The sequence below is a fragment of the Siphateles boraxobius genome, unplaced genomic scaffold (genome assembly GCF_051911475.1).
Source record: "Siphateles boraxobius isolate OS27281-9 unplaced genomic scaffold, OSU_SipBor_1 13, whole genome shotgun sequence".
NCBI lineage: Eukaryota > Metazoa > Chordata > Actinopteri > Cypriniformes > Leuciscidae > Siphateles > Siphateles boraxobius.
In genome coordinates, this window is record NW_027508733.1 from 19,068,860 (window position 1) to 19,088,078 (window position 19,219).

At 38.2% G+C, this 19,219-nt stretch overlaps 1 protein-coding gene across 4 annotated transcripts; it reads left to right on the forward strand.

The window, feature by feature from the left end:
* The first annotated feature begins 28 nt into the window (after positions 1–28).
* On the forward strand, positions 29–18,494 carry kiaa1614 (KIAA1614 ortholog). 4 transcript variants are annotated; one of them, XM_077226356.1, is made up of 11 exons: positions 29–351; positions 1,619–2,063; positions 5,114–6,039; positions 7,326–7,395; positions 8,581–8,721; positions 10,434–11,623; positions 14,518–14,665; positions 15,039–15,291; positions 15,474–15,598; positions 17,148–17,320; positions 17,400–18,494. In XM_077226356.1, exons 3-11 carry the CDS (start codon positions 5,148–5,150, stop codon positions 17,591–17,593), a joined length of 3,186 nt encoding a protein of 1,061 aa, XP_077082471.1. In that variant the 5' UTR covers positions 29–351; positions 1,619–2,063; positions 5,114–5,147; the 3' UTR covers positions 17,594–18,494. The 4 variants fall into 4 exon arrangements, with proteins under 4 accessions (XP_077082471.1, XP_077082473.1, XP_077082474.1 ...); XM_077226358.1 differs by lacking the exon at positions 1,619–2,063 and having other exon boundaries at positions 69–351; XM_077226359.1 differs by lacking the exon at positions 29–351 and having other exon boundaries at positions 1,860–1,993.
* Positions 18,495–19,219: the final 725 nt, after the last annotated feature.

Sequence of the window (19,219 nt, forward strand, 5' to 3'; positions counted from 1 at the left end):
TACTGGTTGGCACAGCTGAGCTCATTCCAGTGCTGGATGCAATAATCTCGTCTGATCCTCATTGACTCATACTGGGGAGGCTCGGCGAGGCCAGATTGAAGTGATTTATGCAACAATGTCTCGCCAGTGGTTGGCTGTTGTGGATTTTGTTTTGTCTTAATCTTTGGGCAGATTATCCGACCGAACCAATTGTGTGCCTCCATGGGACTAATGTGTGGGGAACTTGTGAACTCAAAACACTGCAAACTTCTTCTAGAGAAGATTATGTTGCTTTGGAGGAAGTATAGCGAATGTATGGGGTCTTTTGGAAATACTGTGATGGTTAGCTATGCACATGCCAGTGACTGACAGGTAAGGGTCACAAAACTCGACATTAGTGCTTGTGCTGTTAAGTGAACTGTCTTTGAATGCTTTATTGTTACGTTTCATATGTGAGTACTAATTATGTTTCTAATTTAAACTGCAAACAAAATGCAAATAAAAACCTAATAGCTAACCCAATGGTGTTTTTACAGTAGGCTATACTGTAGATCTGCAAAATTTATAATAAAGTTTCTAATAAAGATGTATCATCAAATCAAAACTTATAATACAAACTAATTATTTTGTTTTATAAAAAATATTATATAGTGATTCATATTATATAATAATTAATATTTTATATTATATATATATATATATATATACATGATTTATTATATTACATTATGTTATAATATGTATTGATTTTAATTTAAGATTGAAAATTGTATTAATTTATAAAAAAATAAAAATATATAATTTAATTCTATATAAATTCTATAAATACAAAACAAATATTTAGATTATGAACTGTATTATTACTATTATACAATATTATATAATAATAATTAATTATTATTATTTAACATTTAAAATGGGATGAATTAAAAAATGAAATGAGAAAAAAATGTATATATTATTCACATACTCACACATATATACACAAACTTTTGTTAGATGTAATTAATCACGATTAATCGATTTGTCAGTACTACTACTATTTATATGGTTTCTTTTTATTTTAAATTTAAACCATTAAAATGTATAATAATTTAGCATTGTGAATAATATAAAATAAATAACATAGTTTTATGATATATATATATATAGTTCATACACACAAAACTATATTAATTGGTTATATAACAAAACTATATTATTTATTTTATATTATTTACTATCTAAAATTATTTTACATTTTAATTCTAATATAATAATTAATTCTAATAAAAGTATTATAACTTTAAGACTTTAAATAAATAAATAAATACATGCCTGGCAAGAGATAAAATGTTGTAAGTCCTTGTGTTCGTTCGTCATCAGTTGGCCCAGGAAAACCTCCATTCAGCATCCCATAAATCCCCCTCACATCCCTCTCTGTCTGATTTGCATGTAATTATAAGGTGCGTGTGAATGTGATGGGATGTTGAAATTTTCAGATAATGAGTTTAGCTTACAGCAACAGTGAAGTGCATTTTGTCCAAGCTAAAATTACTGTGTTACTTCTCGCAACAGACAGGGCTGGGTCTGTGTCAGTGTGGAATGCACAAATAAGAAGGTCTATTATTTTTTCTTTTCTTTTTTTGTTGTCCTGCAGTTTATGCGTCCTTGGACTCCAACAGTGTATAAAGTTCAAGACCCAGCCCAGTGCTCTCTATTACATCTGGCTTTGCTTCAGAACTGGCCTCAGATCAGGGATTTATGTGCTTACTGGAAGAAAAATAATCACGTATGAAGTCCGAGTGACGTCTAATGGGTATAGGTGTTAAAAAATATCAAACCAGATGCCAAAAGTTCTCTTAACGTGAAGGTCACGGAGGTTATTAAACATAAAGACGGGCACAAATCAGCGGCCGTGCACTCACAATCAACAAAGGAAATTCCTTGGCAGCTGGAACATGTGCCTGGAGACTCGAGAACTTCCTCTCGGCGTTTAGGAATTCTTCCATCTCCTTTCCACCCAAATTCAAGGGTAAGATTACGCCCCTCCTGTTTTGGGGCGGGACTACGCGAGTCCCTCAACCAATAGGAACGTTTTACAGGTCAGTTTCTCTCAAAGGTGGCCACGACGGTCTCCATAGCAACGTAGCAATCTTTCCACATCATGTAGTCCAGTTTTACAGTTGGTCTTTCTTCTGTTACGCGAGAGGAGTGAGTAAATGATAGCCAGTACTTGTTTAGTAGGCCAAATTTATAGTGGGAGTGTGCCTAGCACACATGAGTTTGCCCAAAACAGCTGGAGCGAGAGAGAGAGAGAGAGAGAGAGAGAGAGAGAGAGAGAGAGAGAGAGAGAGAGAGAGAGAGAATGAGGGAAGATTTGGGACGCTCAAAACTGAAAGCAAAGCAGAAACTAACGTTAGAGCAAGATGGAATTTGACTGGCCGCTTGAGTTTTTGCTGACTCCAGGTAACCGAATATGATTTTTAAAATCGTAAAAGTGGGGTGTAAAGGCGCATATGGCTCCTGTGGAAGATAGACAGAAGATGGACGAAGGAGGTAAGATGTTTGAAGAAGATATTTATTTGTTTTCTTTTCTTCTCAACGAGTGCGATGACGTGATTCGTCAGATTTACAGCTCTCGTGATCTTTAAAATATGTTTGTCAAGATTTTATGGCCACCTGTGTGTGAGGCATTGCATTCGGATGGTATTTTGTTTTCTTTGAGCCCCAGTGTTAAATAAATGTCAGATGAGAGAAGTGGTCCCGCGCGAGATGATTGTTTTCATTCCTGGTCCGTCAAAGTGACCCTCCGTGTGTTTGAGGTTCAACACCAGCAGCGAAATGATTTTACACTGCAGACGCAGAACTTTGCCAATTGACCTGAACACAAAGTGAGACTTTAAGAAAGCACCGTGCATTAATTTGATTACTCACTCCTTTGAAATGGTCTCATTTCCTGTAGTTTGCTCATCTCCAACCTTTTCCCCCACTGGAATGAAAAACAGAATAAAAAGTCTATCTATCTATCTATCTATCTATCTATCTATCTATCTATCTATCTATCTATCTATCTATCTATCTATCTATCTATCTATCTATCTATATCGGTCTATCTATCTGTCTGTCTATAAAATAGGTCATGGAACAAAATTATGGAATTTTTGTAGTGAATATTTCTATATTCTATTTAATTTTTAAATTTATGCTTGACTCAGAGGTGTTTAATTGGTAGAAAATTGCTCTTTGTGAGCATAATATTATTTTATTGATGTATTGACTAATTTATTTAAAAAAGTAAAAGAACAAAATCGTGTACTGAATATTTGTACATTCTATTTTTTTACTCTAAGATATTTAATCGGCTATAAATTGCTCTTTGAGGGCATAGTAATTATACATATAATAACATTTATTATTATTATTTCATATGTTTATTTATAAAAGATCATAACTGGAAAGTTTTATTTTTTTATCCTGTACTTTAATACTATATGTTTGTCCCTCATTGGTTGTTGAAAAAACAACAACTTGCCTTTCTCTTTACTTTTTGAAAATTACAAACGTATCATCAGTCAAATATGTTGCCTTCTCTAGTCATTGAACAACTAGATTTTTGTTGTAACTATAGCAACTTGAACACTTTAATCATATTTGTGAAGGGTAATAAGCCAATAAGTTAATCCTTCAGAATTTTCTTTCTTATCTTGTGTGTGTGTGTGTGTGTGTGTGTGTGTTTCAGACAGAATAAAGTCTTATGTATCCAAACGCCCAGTACCTGGAGCAACGGGAGCGAGTCCTAATTAAGAGAGGACTAATTAAATCAAATTAACCTCCCAGAAAACTCACTCGTTTGTAAACTTACCTCAGAGGAAACTTGCTTTTCCATTCTGGTCCTAAATAATGGCTATCAGATGTCAAGTGCATGTTTCTAACACCTGAACACCGTAGTTGGGTTTATTAATTCAAAGTTAAGAGTGTTCAGATTTTAGTTTGACAACATTGTGTTTTGTTAAATGACAATTGGATGTTTAAAATCAGGATAGTGCTGTTAAGCCTATGGTCAACAAGCCTTACATTATTCTCAGAACAGGTTAGCGTGTTTGTATCGGTTACTGGCGAAACTATTTGTTCTACATCAGTGGCGTTAGTAGTTAGAAGAGCAATTGAAACTTATGTGACAAACTAAAATATTCATTATTACTTTACCTCAGCCTTGAGAAAATCCAGTTTTAATGCCACAATGACATACTGGGAGTTGTTTGTGACATTTTAGATTTTTCAGATAATGTGGTCAAGCCTCGGCCAAAGCTGTTTGGAAAGAATGAAAGATGTGAAACTTGTCAACAGAAAATGATTTATCAAAAAAATCTGTTGAATGAAGAATGTTCTTTCCATTGGTCTGAGGACAATTAAACCCTCTGTGGTTGCTAATAGCTTTAAAAAGACAGTTTAAAATGCCAAATACAGTGCATCTTGCAGTAAGTGATACTGGTTAATAATGGCCTGTTTGCACACAATTATTTCCCTCAATTTATGCAAAATGTCAAAAACTCATATGCAAATGCTTGAACTGAATCCTTTGCACTGAAAATCATATATTTTTAATGATTATATTTATCTGGTTTTATTTAAAAATATGTAAAAAATCATAGAGGAAAGATACATTTACTTAAGAAGCAACACTGACTTGTTTTACTTTGTTTGAGTCTTAATATTTTATGCAGATTTTAGTGTTACTTCTCAAGTAAACATTGTTTGAAAAAAGATTGGATGTATGTAAACATTGGGTTTAATTCACTAACCATTTCATATGCACAAGTTTGTGAGTGAAATCTGTGTATGAACATTATTATGAACAAATTATGATTCACCAAAAATGGTCAAAAGGCTGACAAGGAAAGGTTTTGCGGAAAGCCTTTATATGGAGATGGTTTGTCTGTGTTTTATTCAAATTACTAACCTCATGCAGTCTCTCATTAAAACACTGCAGATTCATTAACATTAGAATGAGATTAAGAACAACCTTTGTGAAATAGGCAGAATGAAACTGTTTGTGAGAAGTTCTCCTGTGCGTGTGCATGCAAATATGAATATTCCAAGCAGTTTTTAGTCAATGTTTCTCTCTTGTTCTTGTTTCTTTCTATCCCCTCAGCCACCATCATGTTCCACTGACTCTCTGATTCACCATGGAGGAAGCAGTGACATCTGAGGATGCTGAATCCCTGTCTTCCGCCTCTCAAAACACTGATATCCACTTCAGAGAGCTAGATGACGGGTGTCCTTCTGACACCAGCCCAGAGCCCGGCTCCCCGTCCTTGCCTTCAAATCAGCAAACTCAAGGCTCTGCCGTATCTGCGCTGCAGTCCAAGGTCAAGGCTCTCTCTGAGCGCAGCAGAGTTGCCTGGAAAGAACCTGGAAGTAAAAACCAGGACATGAGGGTGATTCCTGGGACCTTCATGCTGGGATATGCCCTCACTGATGCTTGGGGCTCCAGCAGCAGCGACGAAGAAGGGGAACCTCGCAAGCCCCTGATGTTCCCCAAAGGAGACCCTAAGCCTCAGGTAGAACTCGACTATGATCCCATCTCTTCAGAAGCCTTGCTGGCAGTTCCCCGTGGCCTTGGAGAAGGAGCAAGCCTGGAGAACCTCTCGAACGATGTTTGCGGTACTCGGGAGGACGCTTCCACATCCGATAAACCTTGGATGCCACCAAAGTATTTCTGGAGATCCATTAGACCGGAGTTTCCGGTTCCAAACGGGGATGTTCCTGTTGGGAAAAACGGACCAAATGGAGGGCCATGGGCTGTTGGCTCCAAATTGGGCCACAAGTTTCCAAGGGAACTCCAAAGGTCTGACAGCCTGGAAAGTCACCTACGCAGGTACAATCATTGCGAGGTCGGACAAAGTGGACTCTGGCGGTCCGACAGCTTGGAGAGCATGTGCAGCAGTGGCAGCACGCTTTCCCTGACCGAGAGGGTCGAGATGAACCGTGGCCTTCTCAAACAGATATTGCAGAAAACCCAGAACAAAGACCATGTGCCAGGACAGAGGCTGGAGGAGACGCACATTGGCGGTAGAGGTAAGGAGACATGTCTCAGTGACAGGGTGCAAATTTTTTTGTCTGGATGTATTCATTTCTTCAAAAATATGTTAAAAATGCAATTCGGACACGCAGACATGACTTTAACAAACCTCTTCTATGATGGGTTCTTTATTTCTGAATTAGAATACCCTATATATTTTAAAATAGAAATTGTCAGGTTGATAACTACTGTCCTGAAATCATAATGAAGCAAAACGAATAATAATAAAATATAATGAAATATATTTATCATTTATTAAAAAATAACAACACTGATTGACTGTCTTTGCTTAATAATTAGCAAATCAGTCATGAGGTCCAACCAACATGCAGAAGAAAAGAAAACATTTTCAGCTCAAGCCTGTCATATATGCTACATAAAATTATAATGAGAACATTATAATTGTTTGCTTGGGACATGGATTTTAATGGTGAAACTTTTGTTTTTAGAATCAGGCTCTCAAAATTTACATAAAAATTTATTGGCTAATATATGGCCGATTTATTGGCTAATATATCGGTTATCGCATTTCAAATATAAAGAATTATCGGTTATCGGTATCGACCAAAATTTTAATTTCAATGCATGCCAAATTAAATATAAAGCAATAAGTCATGATATTTTAAAAAACAATGTTATTAATTGTTACTGGATGGTGACACCAAATGACATTAAACAAACTCTTGAAAGTGGTATGAAAGATTTTCAAAACCATTTAAATTCAGCATGAATACAAAGAGCACATTTTTACAAAGCTGGGGTTTCAAACACGGCTCGGTTGTTTCCGGAAGCTAAGATGTAATCAGCCTTATCTGATGTAATGTAATGTACGATACAATGCAGAGTTAATCCAAGGCTATCACACAGGTGTTAAATGCCGTTATCACATGTCGGATGAGATGACATTGTCTCATTTAGCACGTTTAAGGATTACACACAACAGGCGCACATGACCTCTCTAATGAAGAAGAGGTCATAGACGAGAGAGCTGGATAATCCAGATATGAGAGGACAGAATGATAAGAATGAGAATTACCCTGATTAAAAACAACTTACTGTGATAAAGGGAAAAATAAAGACGGTGTGTGTTTTTTTCTCACTTTCGTAGCACCAGATGTTGACAAAAAAGATGACCTTGTCATGTCAAGAGAGATAAACAGCTGGCTTTTAGCAGTTCACTCAACTAATTGATATCAAGTCATATAATTTAATATCAAGTCAAAAATAATTATGGAGGTCGAACCCCCTGTAATTTGCACCCCGAATGTCTCTGTATCTACAGATGTATGTGTCCCGAATGACAGTGATTGGGATTCTGGGATATCGCTCCAAGGTAGTGAACACAGCCAAAGGTGGGCTGCACAGATTGATGCTCTCACATTATTCTCACACACCATGTATATTTAGCTTCTCACAGTCTGATCAGAGATTTATTATTTCAGATGCCTGGGACTCTCCGAAGTAGTTTTTCTTAATTTCTCCCCCAAAAAAACAGCATCTGCATATCTCTAAATATTGAACATACAAAAAAGGGGAATGTGAGCTCAAGAGAAAACAGCTGCTGAAGTTTTTCATAAGCAGAGGAACGAGATCATATCATTGGCTTTTCCTGCCTCTCCTTCAAACTCCACCTAAGAGTTGAATGACAAAGGAAATAGCTCAGCCCTTTTCTTCAAGCTAATAAAAATGATTGTGTATATGATGTTTCCCTCTTTTATTATTTATATATTAAAATAGGGAAAACATCACAACAGTGTCGAAAAAGAATAACAGACATATTTTCATTATAGAAGATACATGGACAGTATAAGCAGCATAATATTTGAACTTTTAATAAGGCCAAATTTAAAATGAATGAAAATTCTATATAAACCATTAAAATTATTTTTTTTACATTGCACACTGAAAAAATGTAAAGCTATTTAAATAATGAGACTGAGTTAATTTTCCTTTTAATTATATCAGTAGTAACTCCTGAGGTATACCAGTTCCTGAGAATGACCCATACATTTCATAAACACTTTTATTTTTTGTTTATCTTTATGTTTTTAGTTTACAAAATCCTTTGAATTAAATATAAAAAACAAAAACAAATACATAAATAGTATATCCATATTTTTTCTTGGATTTAAAAAAGGAAATGAGTGAATTAGTGACAGGCAAATTAGAAACTTGGCTGATTATAAAAAACAAACTTTTTACATTACACACTAAACATAGTTTACGTTATTAAATAATGAGACTAAGTACATTTTCCTTTAAATATGTCCTGAGGCATACCACTTCCTGAGAATGACCCATAGATTCTGATTTATCTTGATATGGCCATATTTCTATTTAGGAGTAATATTCAAGCCTTTGATCATGTAAACATATGCATAAGCCCATCAAGCACATCATAATCAGGTACAAACCCAACACACACTCAACAACCGTCAGCCTAATTAGTGCTGACGGCCTGCTCCACTTAATCCCCCCCACACCGCACAGGAGCTGACGTGTTTCTTTCTCTCTGTGTCTCTCTGGCCGGCCCACAGGGCCTTTGTGTTGGGCGACGACCTTCCGCTGAGCCCTCGCCACGAGCAGGCCAAACGACTGCTAGAGAGAGCGCGTATGAAGGCTCGGTCCAACCCTCTCAAAGCCGACCACACCATCCTACCCGTCCAGAGGGACAACCCGTAAGTTTCTCCGGACTCTTTTTTTCTAGTTTTCGACTTGTTGGGGTTTCTGCTGGGGGGTTGGGATTTAGAGGCTTAGGCATCATGGGAAGGGAGGGTGTTTACATGGCTCTCTTCATATCAAAACAAGGAAACATTCGCCTGCTCACACTTGAGGATTTGTGTGGGGATGTAGATCTTAAACTCTATTATTTGGGGCTGGCCTGAATTGTCTTTTGCTCCGTTTGGAGGCGGGCAGCTGATAAAAGGGAAGGGGGGAAGTGTTTGGCAAATCTCTTTTCAGAAGCAACAGGTGCTGCTCTCTATTTCAGTCTGGTCTTTTGATATGGCATTATAAAGACATTAAAATAAGTGTTTCTTCTACGTATTTGTATGAAACTGATATACAAGTATTATATAATAATATAACAAAGATGCCAACAGCAGGACGCTAATGGTAGCCTGAATTTAAACTTCTAAACTAAGTGTTATGGCGTCCTCCTTCAAACTCTTCTTCTCTGTTTCTGCCGGGCACGTGTTATATAAGACAACCTGAATTATACAACGTGTACACACGTCTGGTGCCTCTAAATCCCACTTCCCCATCCAGCGCTCTGTTCTCTACCTCAGCACTTTCACACAAAGACAGATGGGCGAGTCGCCCCAAACGCCTGTCTCCTTGTTTGGTATGAAGACAAGCAGTGCATGGCAGCATCCGGAACAGATTAGGGCAATTTTAAACATCACAACAAAAACTGACACGCACTGAGAAAAGAGGAATACTATGTTTTTTAAAAACATTAGCAATATAATAAAATATATATTAAAATGTTTTAACAAATATATGTAAATAATAAGTAATATAAAAAATGTATAAATCAGATATTAAATTAATAATAATTATTACATTTTCAGCATTGTGCTTTTAGTTTTTTTTTCTCCATAAATTAGTGTACTTGGTGTATTCAATTTGATAAAGTCTTTAAAATTAATAGAAAACAAAAACAAACAAGCAAACAAAACAAAAAAAACTAAAATATAAATTGTATATCCTTTTTCTGGCTTTGGATTTAAACAAATAGTAGTGAATGAATGACTGACAGAAAAATCTCTTTTTTATTTATTTAAACGGAAGCTTTGATGAAACTGCTTTGTTGTACTGCTCCGCTACACCTGTCATGTCTGCCAGCTGTTACTTTCCTTCTCCCTAATTCCCTCCCTGCCTCTCCCTTATGGGGAAAACAGCTCAGTGATGTTGATTACACTGCTGTCAGTTTTGCTCGGGTTAAACTTAACACTTAACTGCCTCTCTTGAGATTGAATGTTTAAGACAAACTCACAGCTGTAAAAAGTCCCATAGGTTTCAGAACAGTGCACAATGCTTAACAGGCATAAAAAGTCCCAGTGCACAATAATACTGGTACACCTGTAGATTTCTATTCCTTGGCAAACAGGGAATATTGAAAGACACCAGTTTTGGTTTTCTTATATCTAACAAAGACCTGATGACATCGAAATGTCTGGTGTGTTGAAGACGACCTTCCTAAAAGGAGTAAAATGCATGTCAGGAATGTGCACAGAGGAGCCAAAGTAGAGGGAAAATTTCCTCAGGAATTTGCCCAGATCTCCATGCTGAGAGATAGACTGCAGGCCACTTTGGCATGCATCCATTTCTTTGTGTATCTAAGTGCACAGGAATGCAACTAATTTCATATATGTGCATGTGTGTACAGGGAGCTGCTCTCCTGGGTTGGTGTACCCTTACACCAGGCTCCTCTTGCCGGGAAGGAGGGCGTGGCGGTGGTCTCGGGAAACCTCAGTGACTCCTCCAGCGGCGACTCAGTGGGTGGAACCCGGCGGAGACACGGCCAGTCCCCAACTCGTGTGCGTTTCGAAGACGAATCCGAGAAGGACGCCGAGGTGCGCTACCTGGAGCGGCTACGCCAGCGACGCAGGGCTGGAGAAAGAGCACAGGGCCTGCTGGTGTCCAAACCCACCTTGTCATCTTATATCAATGGAAAGGCAGAGACAGGACATGGCTCGAAGGATTCAATTTTCTGGAAGACAAAAGCCAAGAAGAGTTTATTAAATGGCAAAGGTTCGGAGACAGCAAACAGGCAATGCAACTCTTGTGGGACCTTTCTAAATGAACCTCATGTCCCTAGCTTGAACTCAAATACTCTGTCCGTACCTAACGTGGAAGTAGAAGGGAAAAAGGTACCATGTTGGGTTGCTCCCACACTTCCTAACCGGCTAGTCAGGATCGAACAGATTAAGGAGACGTACATTGGGACGTGTCCCACTATTGTCCACAGCGATGGAACGGATTGCAGTCCTGCGGATAATGTGAACAATATAGGAACATTCCAGAAGCTGAAGAAGAAGGTCCGAAAACTCGAGAGTAAGCAGGAACCCTTGTACGTCAATGGCCTTAGGGTTCCAACACCTCCGGACTGCAACAAACTCACACCCAATGGGACTCAAATGTGTCTCTCTAATGGAGTAGCATTGCCACTCAACCCCTATGCCACTGATTTACTTGGACAGAGAATACCAGCCACATGCAGCCCTACATCCAGCAAAGGTATTGTGGCACCTCCGTTGCCTCCAAAAGGAGAACTGCCAAGTTCCCACCTTCCCCAGCCAAACCCTCCTCCTCTCCAACCGAAAAAATCAGCCCTGAAGTCCAGCTCCAAAGACCGCTCTAATGGTCGAAGGACCGTCACACTCATGTCTTCGCCAGAGTATCACCTGGTGCATCTGGACTCCACAGAGGCAGGCGGCATTGTGCAGGAGCAGGCTCCCTCTGGGTTGGGTTACTGGGAGGACAGATCTGTCATGGTTACCCCTGGACCCTTACTCAAGACAAGCCCGGTTCTGTGTGCTCGAAACCTACCCATACAAGGGGAGGAGAGGTCAACAGGTTAGTTTAACTAGATGGGCTAATAGTAGTCAATGAGCAGAAGGTTTATCCAAAGCAACTTATCGTACACCGGGGGTGTCTAAACATGCTCCTGGAGGGCCAATGTCCTGCAGAGTTTAGCTCCAGCTTGCCTAGAAGTCCAAAGGGTCTTTCACACCAGAGGTAGCTTTTCATAGTTCCTAATAACGATTTTAGTTCTAGGAACTCCTTTTGGAGGAACTAATTTAGCTCCTACTTCAGAGCAGGGTCTAAACCACCGCTATAGGAACTACCAGTGACGTTAGTGTACGCTGATTGGCTGAACACTCGAGAAAAACACCAAAATAAACCGTCAAAATAAAAGTCACAACAACAAGCGTAGCTCACGTCACTACAGAGTTCCTACTGGCATTGCGAATACAACCAGGAAAATGTTCCTAAGGGAACCACCCTGGTGGCTAGTTTCTAGAACTAAGGCCACGTCCACACGAAGCCAGAGCTGTCCCTATCTGATCTTTTTTTTCCTCGTTCTAAAAAAAAATTCCGTAAACACTGCGCCGTCTCAAGAAATATCTGCGTACACACGAAACCACTGAAACCGACTAAAACTGATGTAGTATACATGCCAGACCAGTATGAGGCGCTGTATTTCTGACACAGATACACTAAAAACAGAGAAGAAGACGTGCGCATAAACCTTTCGTGCTGTATACAATAACATACAGCATGTAATATTAGGTACAGTAGCTTCTTTTCTTTTTTTACCAAGAACATTATTGAACAATATGAAAAACCATAAATGGCCTGGTACAAAATAGGGATGAGTCACGATATTCGATTAGTTAGCTAAAGCATAAAGCTTGCCACAAAGAACCGGCAAAAAGCCTAATCATTAGGAGACATTTTAATTGTTTATTAATAAACTAGTGTTTTCTGTGACGATGCTGACTCGCCACCTTTGCAGTATTGTGAAGGTGCCTATAAAGAGAAATGCGCACTTCATACGGATTATTAGAGTTGTCTGTTTCTTTTCTTTTTGAATTGTTTTGTTTAAAATTAGACATTTCAAGCTTAGATATATTTCTGAGTTTCTGTTTATTTATGAGACAAGCTCCAGTTTACGTGGGATGCAAGTTATATCACGTCGGCGTCTCCATGTCCTGATTATAGGCTATTGTCTGCTATATTTGCTTCTTATTGATTAAATCCAGGAAATTGGTTGATGAAACATTGATTAAAATTAAGATACAATTTATATCAAACGAAATTCACTTTAAAGAAAGGCTTTATACAAAACAAAACTTAATGAAGTGGTCAAAATGATGCGTCTAGATATTGCGCATCTTATGATTAGGCTACTCACGCTGTTCACTTTTCATATAATCAACATATATGAAATGGAAAAAAATAACATAATATTTAAACATAAATATGAAACTAACTTTTCTTTAATGGCTACAACATGTAGGCCTACAGAACAGAGAAATTTAATGTCGGAGCGAACGCCGTGTTACCGGTGAGCATGAGGGGCTGAGGTGCGTTTTTTGAATAATAATCAAATAATTCCCAGCGATCGTCGAATATCATTTTTGCTTGAAATGTCCAACCCTAAAAAATACGAAATGTCTTAATCAGACAAAATACAAGCATCATAGCATAAGAAAGAAATATAAATAAATAAAGAAGTAAAATAAAGAAATACAAATACATTAAAGTAGGCCTAAATAATAAATAAAGAAATAAGAGGCTAAGTAGCGTCTGCAGCATGAACTCAAGCAAGTATTCGCAGTTGTTGTTGATGTTAGGCTACTGATTTATCGCGTCTGACTAGTCGACACCTGGGGTGATGACATCATCGTTTCACAAAATATACGGATTGGCCCTACACACGAAGACGCAAGGGTGTCGTTTTTAGATTTATCCACCCTGGCACCCGGTTTAAAAAAATAGCGGTTTCAGTCTCCCAAAACGCTGGATCCGTCTGGACGAAACACCTATCCGATAAAAAATTTGTACGTATACAGCTAAACGCGTCTGCGTGTGGACAGGGCCTAAATTCATAGAACCACCTGATGCGAAAGCCCAATACAACTGCCTGCCTGGTAGTTTCTAGATGGTTCAGGTGTGTTTAATTCAATTGGGGTTAAATCTAAAGTCTGCAAGACAGTGGCTCTCCAGTAGCAGTATTAGACACCCCTGCCATACACATACAAAGACAACCCCCCAAAGAAACATTGAGGAAGTGCCATGTTTAAGGGAACAATAATTATCGCCCTTTGACAGACTCAAACCTGCAACCTTCTGGTTACTAGCACTGAGCTTTAATCACTTAGCTAAAAAATAAATAATAACACGAAGTCTACAATTAGTAAACCACTAATAGCACTACCTGTAATAAATCTAATAATTTTTTACTACATATCTGAGCTTCACGCCAATAAGGATAAAGCTAATATTTTTTAGCATTGCAGATGTACGCTTACGTAATGTCATCTAAAAATTAATCAAAGCTTTGCTAGAATGAAGTGGCAGTTCCAGGTAGACCTGTAAGCTCTGCTGCAGTCAGCGAGGTGTCACCTTTGGGTGTGTGCGCTTCTCTTCACTGCGTTCCTGTCCCACTGGGGATTGTCCAGATCAGCATATCCATACTGTCCTAGCGGAGTATTCCCACAGTGGGCCAGTTGCTAGTGCGATCAGTCTTTTTCCACCCCCTTCAACATTTTTCCATCTTGTGTGACGCTACTTGAAAATGCATTTTGACACTTACGTTTCAGTAACATGAGATGCTTCACTGTTATATTGTTATGAACAACAATTCAGTTTACACAGTATCATCATAATATTTAACAATTTACACAGAATGTTTCATCCATCGTCCTTTGATATGTACTCCCATTTTTTCTACTCTTACTCAGATGTTGAACTGCACCAGACTACAGGACAGCTAGGATCTGATGCAACACCCAGCAGTGCTGAATCAACCCAGGCTCATCTCATTGATGGACACGTCAGAGGGCCAATCAGACCAGTGCATCACAGGGCAACTAGCCCAAACCTTTCCCGGTGAGTAAAGTGGGAAAGAAAGAGGTGGAAATGATGAGTATCATCCCTATGCCCTTACCCACGGCTACATCTCTTTTCTGTAATCCCCTTTTTTGGTTAGGACTTTATCAAACCAGATTCTTTACTACAATGTTCAATCCTTTCGCTGAACAATTTAATTTCTGGGGCAACAATCATTCAGATTGCTTTGGCAATTCATGCTCAAAGTAGGTCAGGAGAGATGTCGTCTAGACTTACTTATGACTCCATGTTTGTCTACTACAACGCTGCCACCTACTGACTGAGAATCACAATTGCATAAACATTTATACAGACATTACAAAACCAAAGTATACTTATATGTAAATATAACCTGTTATGACTTGCTTTTTAGAGCGGGGATGGATGCGGAGCATCGGGAGGGTCGACCCAAACTCTCCCTGCGGCGGTTCTTCTCTGCCATGGGGCTGAACAGTGTGGGGTTGCTGGGAAAGGGACGATCCAGCAGCATGGATCAGCTCAGCCTGCACCCCAACTCAAACTCGAACCCAAACCTTCGGCCAACATCACCCTCCACCTCCCCCAGCCCCACACACAGACACCACCACCAGCTAAAGAAAGCCCCCTCACTGCAGACTATACGTCTGGTTAGCATATTTTGTTATTGTATGACAACCTTTAGAAGTCCCTCAAAATAAATCTATAACTTTTTTAAAGAAATAAAATGTTAGTTATAAATGGATATGAATTACAATTGAAGAATTTCAAATTTAAATTTCAAAGTGATAATATAGTGAGTGGCACTGACTGTATCATTTCTCACCACTAGGGGTCTCCGTTTCTCCAGCTGAGGAGATCTTCATCGGCTCAAAATCTCCAAATACCCAAGAAGAAATCAGACCGCTCCTCTGCATACACTCCAGGAGAACAGCCCTGTAGCCCTGTATTAACCAGGTACAACATTTACACAATATAGTAATTAATAACACACTAATATGATGCATCACTTTAAATCACATCAGACTAAATATAATATAATATTATATTATATAATAATGCAATTTCCAAGAAATGTAATTGTTGTATTGATGTTTATTTTCATTTTTTTTTTAAATGTTAAAATCTTTTGCTAATATTGTAATTTTTGAGACATGAATATTGCAACTTTTTTTAAGGGTTGCATAACTTTCATTATTTAAAAAATATGAGGGTGACAAATGCAATTTATCAAATTTTATTTAAAACAATATTACTATATTAAATAATTATAACAAATATAAATATTATATATATATATATAGTTATTTTATAATATTTTTAATATATACTTTTTATAATATATTGTCTTATATTATATATTATAATATTAATTTAGTATTAATATTATAATAATTTTTTAAAGATTTGTTTTAAAGAAATAATTCCATAATAATTTACCAAAAATGATCTGATACTCATAATATTTTTGTAAGGATTATTTCATGCACATGTACAGCGCTTGGTTTTATTAAATCATCCCATTTACCTCTTTGTAACCTTTTAGTGTAATGAACGATGGCAATTTCAAGCATGACATGTTCTGCGGAGCATGGATCGTGTTCTTGTAATGTTCAGACAGCTGTCGTGTTGTGCAACAGGATTAGTATTTTCCATTGACTGGGTCAGCAGCAGCAATAAAAAGAGGAAGGGAGGGAGGATAAAAATAGAGGTGTGTGTTTGCCAAAGAAAGACATGGAATCCCGGGAATGATCACCTGTCTACATGCTGCTGCTATATTCAGCCTCTTGCGTGTATTACAAGACGCTGCCTTTTAAGTGTGTTTGGGTTGTTCACAGTGCCAGATAGTGTGTTTGTCAGCGGCGTTGCGATTCGATAGTGCCTGTGAGCGTGTGTGGTGTTTATGAGCGTGTGAATGTGTTCCTGAGGGAAGGAGAGATAGCCAGAGAGGAAATTCCAGCCTTAGTGACTGGAGCTGAGCTGCAGCTTACATCATCTTGCTTGAGAGCCAGTAAGGATAGATCTGTTCTGGTTGTATCTTGTTTATTCAGCCTTTCACAGTTGAAAATACATGGTATTCTTTGGAATTCCATGGAATACTACCATGGTATATAGCCCAATGTCAAAAAAGTTGTTATATTATAAATATGATTCTCAAAAACAAATACTAATATAATTATATATTTAAAATATTTAATATATTATTTTAATATATAAAATTACATATATTTACAGATTAAAAAAAATATTTAAGGATAAACATATAAATGTAATTAATATGAATTATATAAATATAATTTAAAAATATATCCAACTTTAATGATCAAGAACCACTCACAAGAAAATAACGTTCGAGCACTTTTGATATGCTAACGGCTTGAATGAGCATTATTCAAAATGATAAATATAATTATTAAATAATAAGAAACTCACCATAAAATCTGGCAGTTAAATACTTCTGCATTTCTTAGGTCGTTTTAGGTCGATAAATCTGTGTGTGTTTTAGGGATCTTCACCGTGCCTTGAGTGTAGAGGACGTGGGGCGGCCCAGTGCGGTGCGCCCGGTGGGACGCGTGGCTCAGGCCTTTCCTGACGGCACCATCTTACTGGAGCTCTCCAGACCCCCCAACGGCCCCTTCGGCTTTCTCATCGCACGAGGAAAAGGCAGGCCAGACTCAGGTGAGTGACCTCTTGCCCTCGTTTTCATGCCCTTCTGACGCAGTCGAAACGTTTAAGACTAACTCGCTTTATGTTTAAGGGGTGTACGTTGAAGAAATGGGCGACAGCAATATGGAGAAACTCTACGCGGGGCTGCTCGGGGTCGGGGACGAGATCTTAGAGGTGAACGGCGAGAAGGTAGCGGGACATAGTCTGGACCTGGTGACCCGTTTAATGACTCAAAACAGTACGGCTTCAATCCGCATACTACGACATAGACGCCTACAGCGCTAACTGAAGACCAGACTGAGCCAGAATGACTCTGATGGCGTTTTGTTTCAGTCGAAACAAACGTGCTAAAGAGCGTCAGAAATGAAGTCAGGGATGAGCTTGTGTAAACGGCAGCATTACGTTTTACCGCCCTTTGGAGTTTTTTTGGGCTGTTAAGCAATGATGGTGTGACGGTCCGTATTATAGAGATAGTTAAGGTTTTTTCATGTATTTTGTTCCAATCCCATTTCATTTTTTGGGCGAACTCATCCCTAAAGCCTCTGTAATGGTTAATTTACAGTAGTACCTCGAAAAAATACCATATTCAGTCACATTCAGTGGATCGTTGTTTCCTATCAAAGTGGTACTATTGAATTGTATCGTAACAGAATATTATATATATCTGTGGCAAAATTATGTATGAAGGACAAGGATATTTCATGTACTGCAAGTTAAACTCAAGTATTATTGTAATGAAGGACAGTCAAAATGTGTTTGCCAAAAAAGACCAATGAACATCAATGTTTATTCTTCTTTTGAACATTTTGTTTCATTCAAAGCCTCCGTCGTTTTCGCATTAAGTCTGTCGGTTCTAGTACAAAACCTTCTCCATGCTGCTAACAAGTACAAAGATCTATATTGCACACGGTCAAAAAAAGGCTTATATGCTCTCTTAGAAATCAGTGCACACGCTGCAGTCGCATTGATCATCAGCTCTAAATGCTCTTTAGTAAATTGATTCGATATTTCTCCATGAGGCACCACATTGGTATGCCTCTACAGTGCAATCTGACACCATAAGCGTGCTGTCCTGAAAGATATGAGTATTATGGTACGTGCTGTGCAAAAAGCTACCAACCTAATGTATTTTGTTACATTTATTTATATGTGTTCCTATGAAATAAAACAACTGGCTTTTGTGGGACAGCTTTTTTTTTCCTTCATATACTGTTAGTATTTTAGCAGGACCAGAAACGTTAAAATCATTGTTTGTCACTGTAAAAAAAGAGGGGCAAGTGGAAATTAAATTTTGTGGTTCAAATGCTGTGGATTTAGATTAACTTGTACTTAACCAGAAATATCCCTTTAAAGTCGACATGAAACGGAAGTTGCGATAGTCTGTTCTTCACTATTGTGATCTATATCTGAGTGAAAGGGCTACTCCAACGCTATCTCACGACCAATTGGTACGAATTTGTACGAGTGATTTAAAAAGTGGCTAATTCGTATGAATTCGTATTGGGCAAACTCGTAAAATACTGTATGTACGATTTAGCAAAAATCGTGCTAATTCGTACGAGTGAGGTCGTATGAATTCGTAAGAATTAGCCACATTGTAAAATTCGTACGAATTGCCGTGAGATCGGGCTGGCTACTCAAACAAGACTAAATTTAGGGCGGGACTTGATTGGGAATTGATTGGATGGTTGTGGATTGCTATTGGTCAGTCTCATGTGAGTGACAGGTTGTCCCGCCCTCGCACCAGTAAACACATCATCAGAGAAGAGAAGAGAAGTTGCTGCAAGAGGGAGGGACGTGTTTTGGATTAAAGATTACGAGGGCATAAAAAAATCATTTATAATAAATACTGCAATATTCCATAAAAAACAAGAATTGTCCATTTTGATTTCACTGTAACTTGAAGGGGAC

Coding starts and splice junctions, on each gene's coding strand:
- kiaa1614 (XM_077226356.1), top strand. CDS start 5,148: ATGGAGGAAGCAGTGACATCTGAGGATGCTGAATCCCTGTCTTCCGCC. Junction 14,666..15,038: donor ACTAGCCCAAACCTTTCCCG/GTGAGTAAAGTG, acceptor CTTGCTTTTTAG/AGCGGGGATGGATGCGGAGC. Junction 17,321..17,399: donor AAAAGGCAGGCCAGACTCAG/GTGAGTGACCTC, acceptor TTTATGTTTAAG/GGGTGTACGTTGAAGAAATG.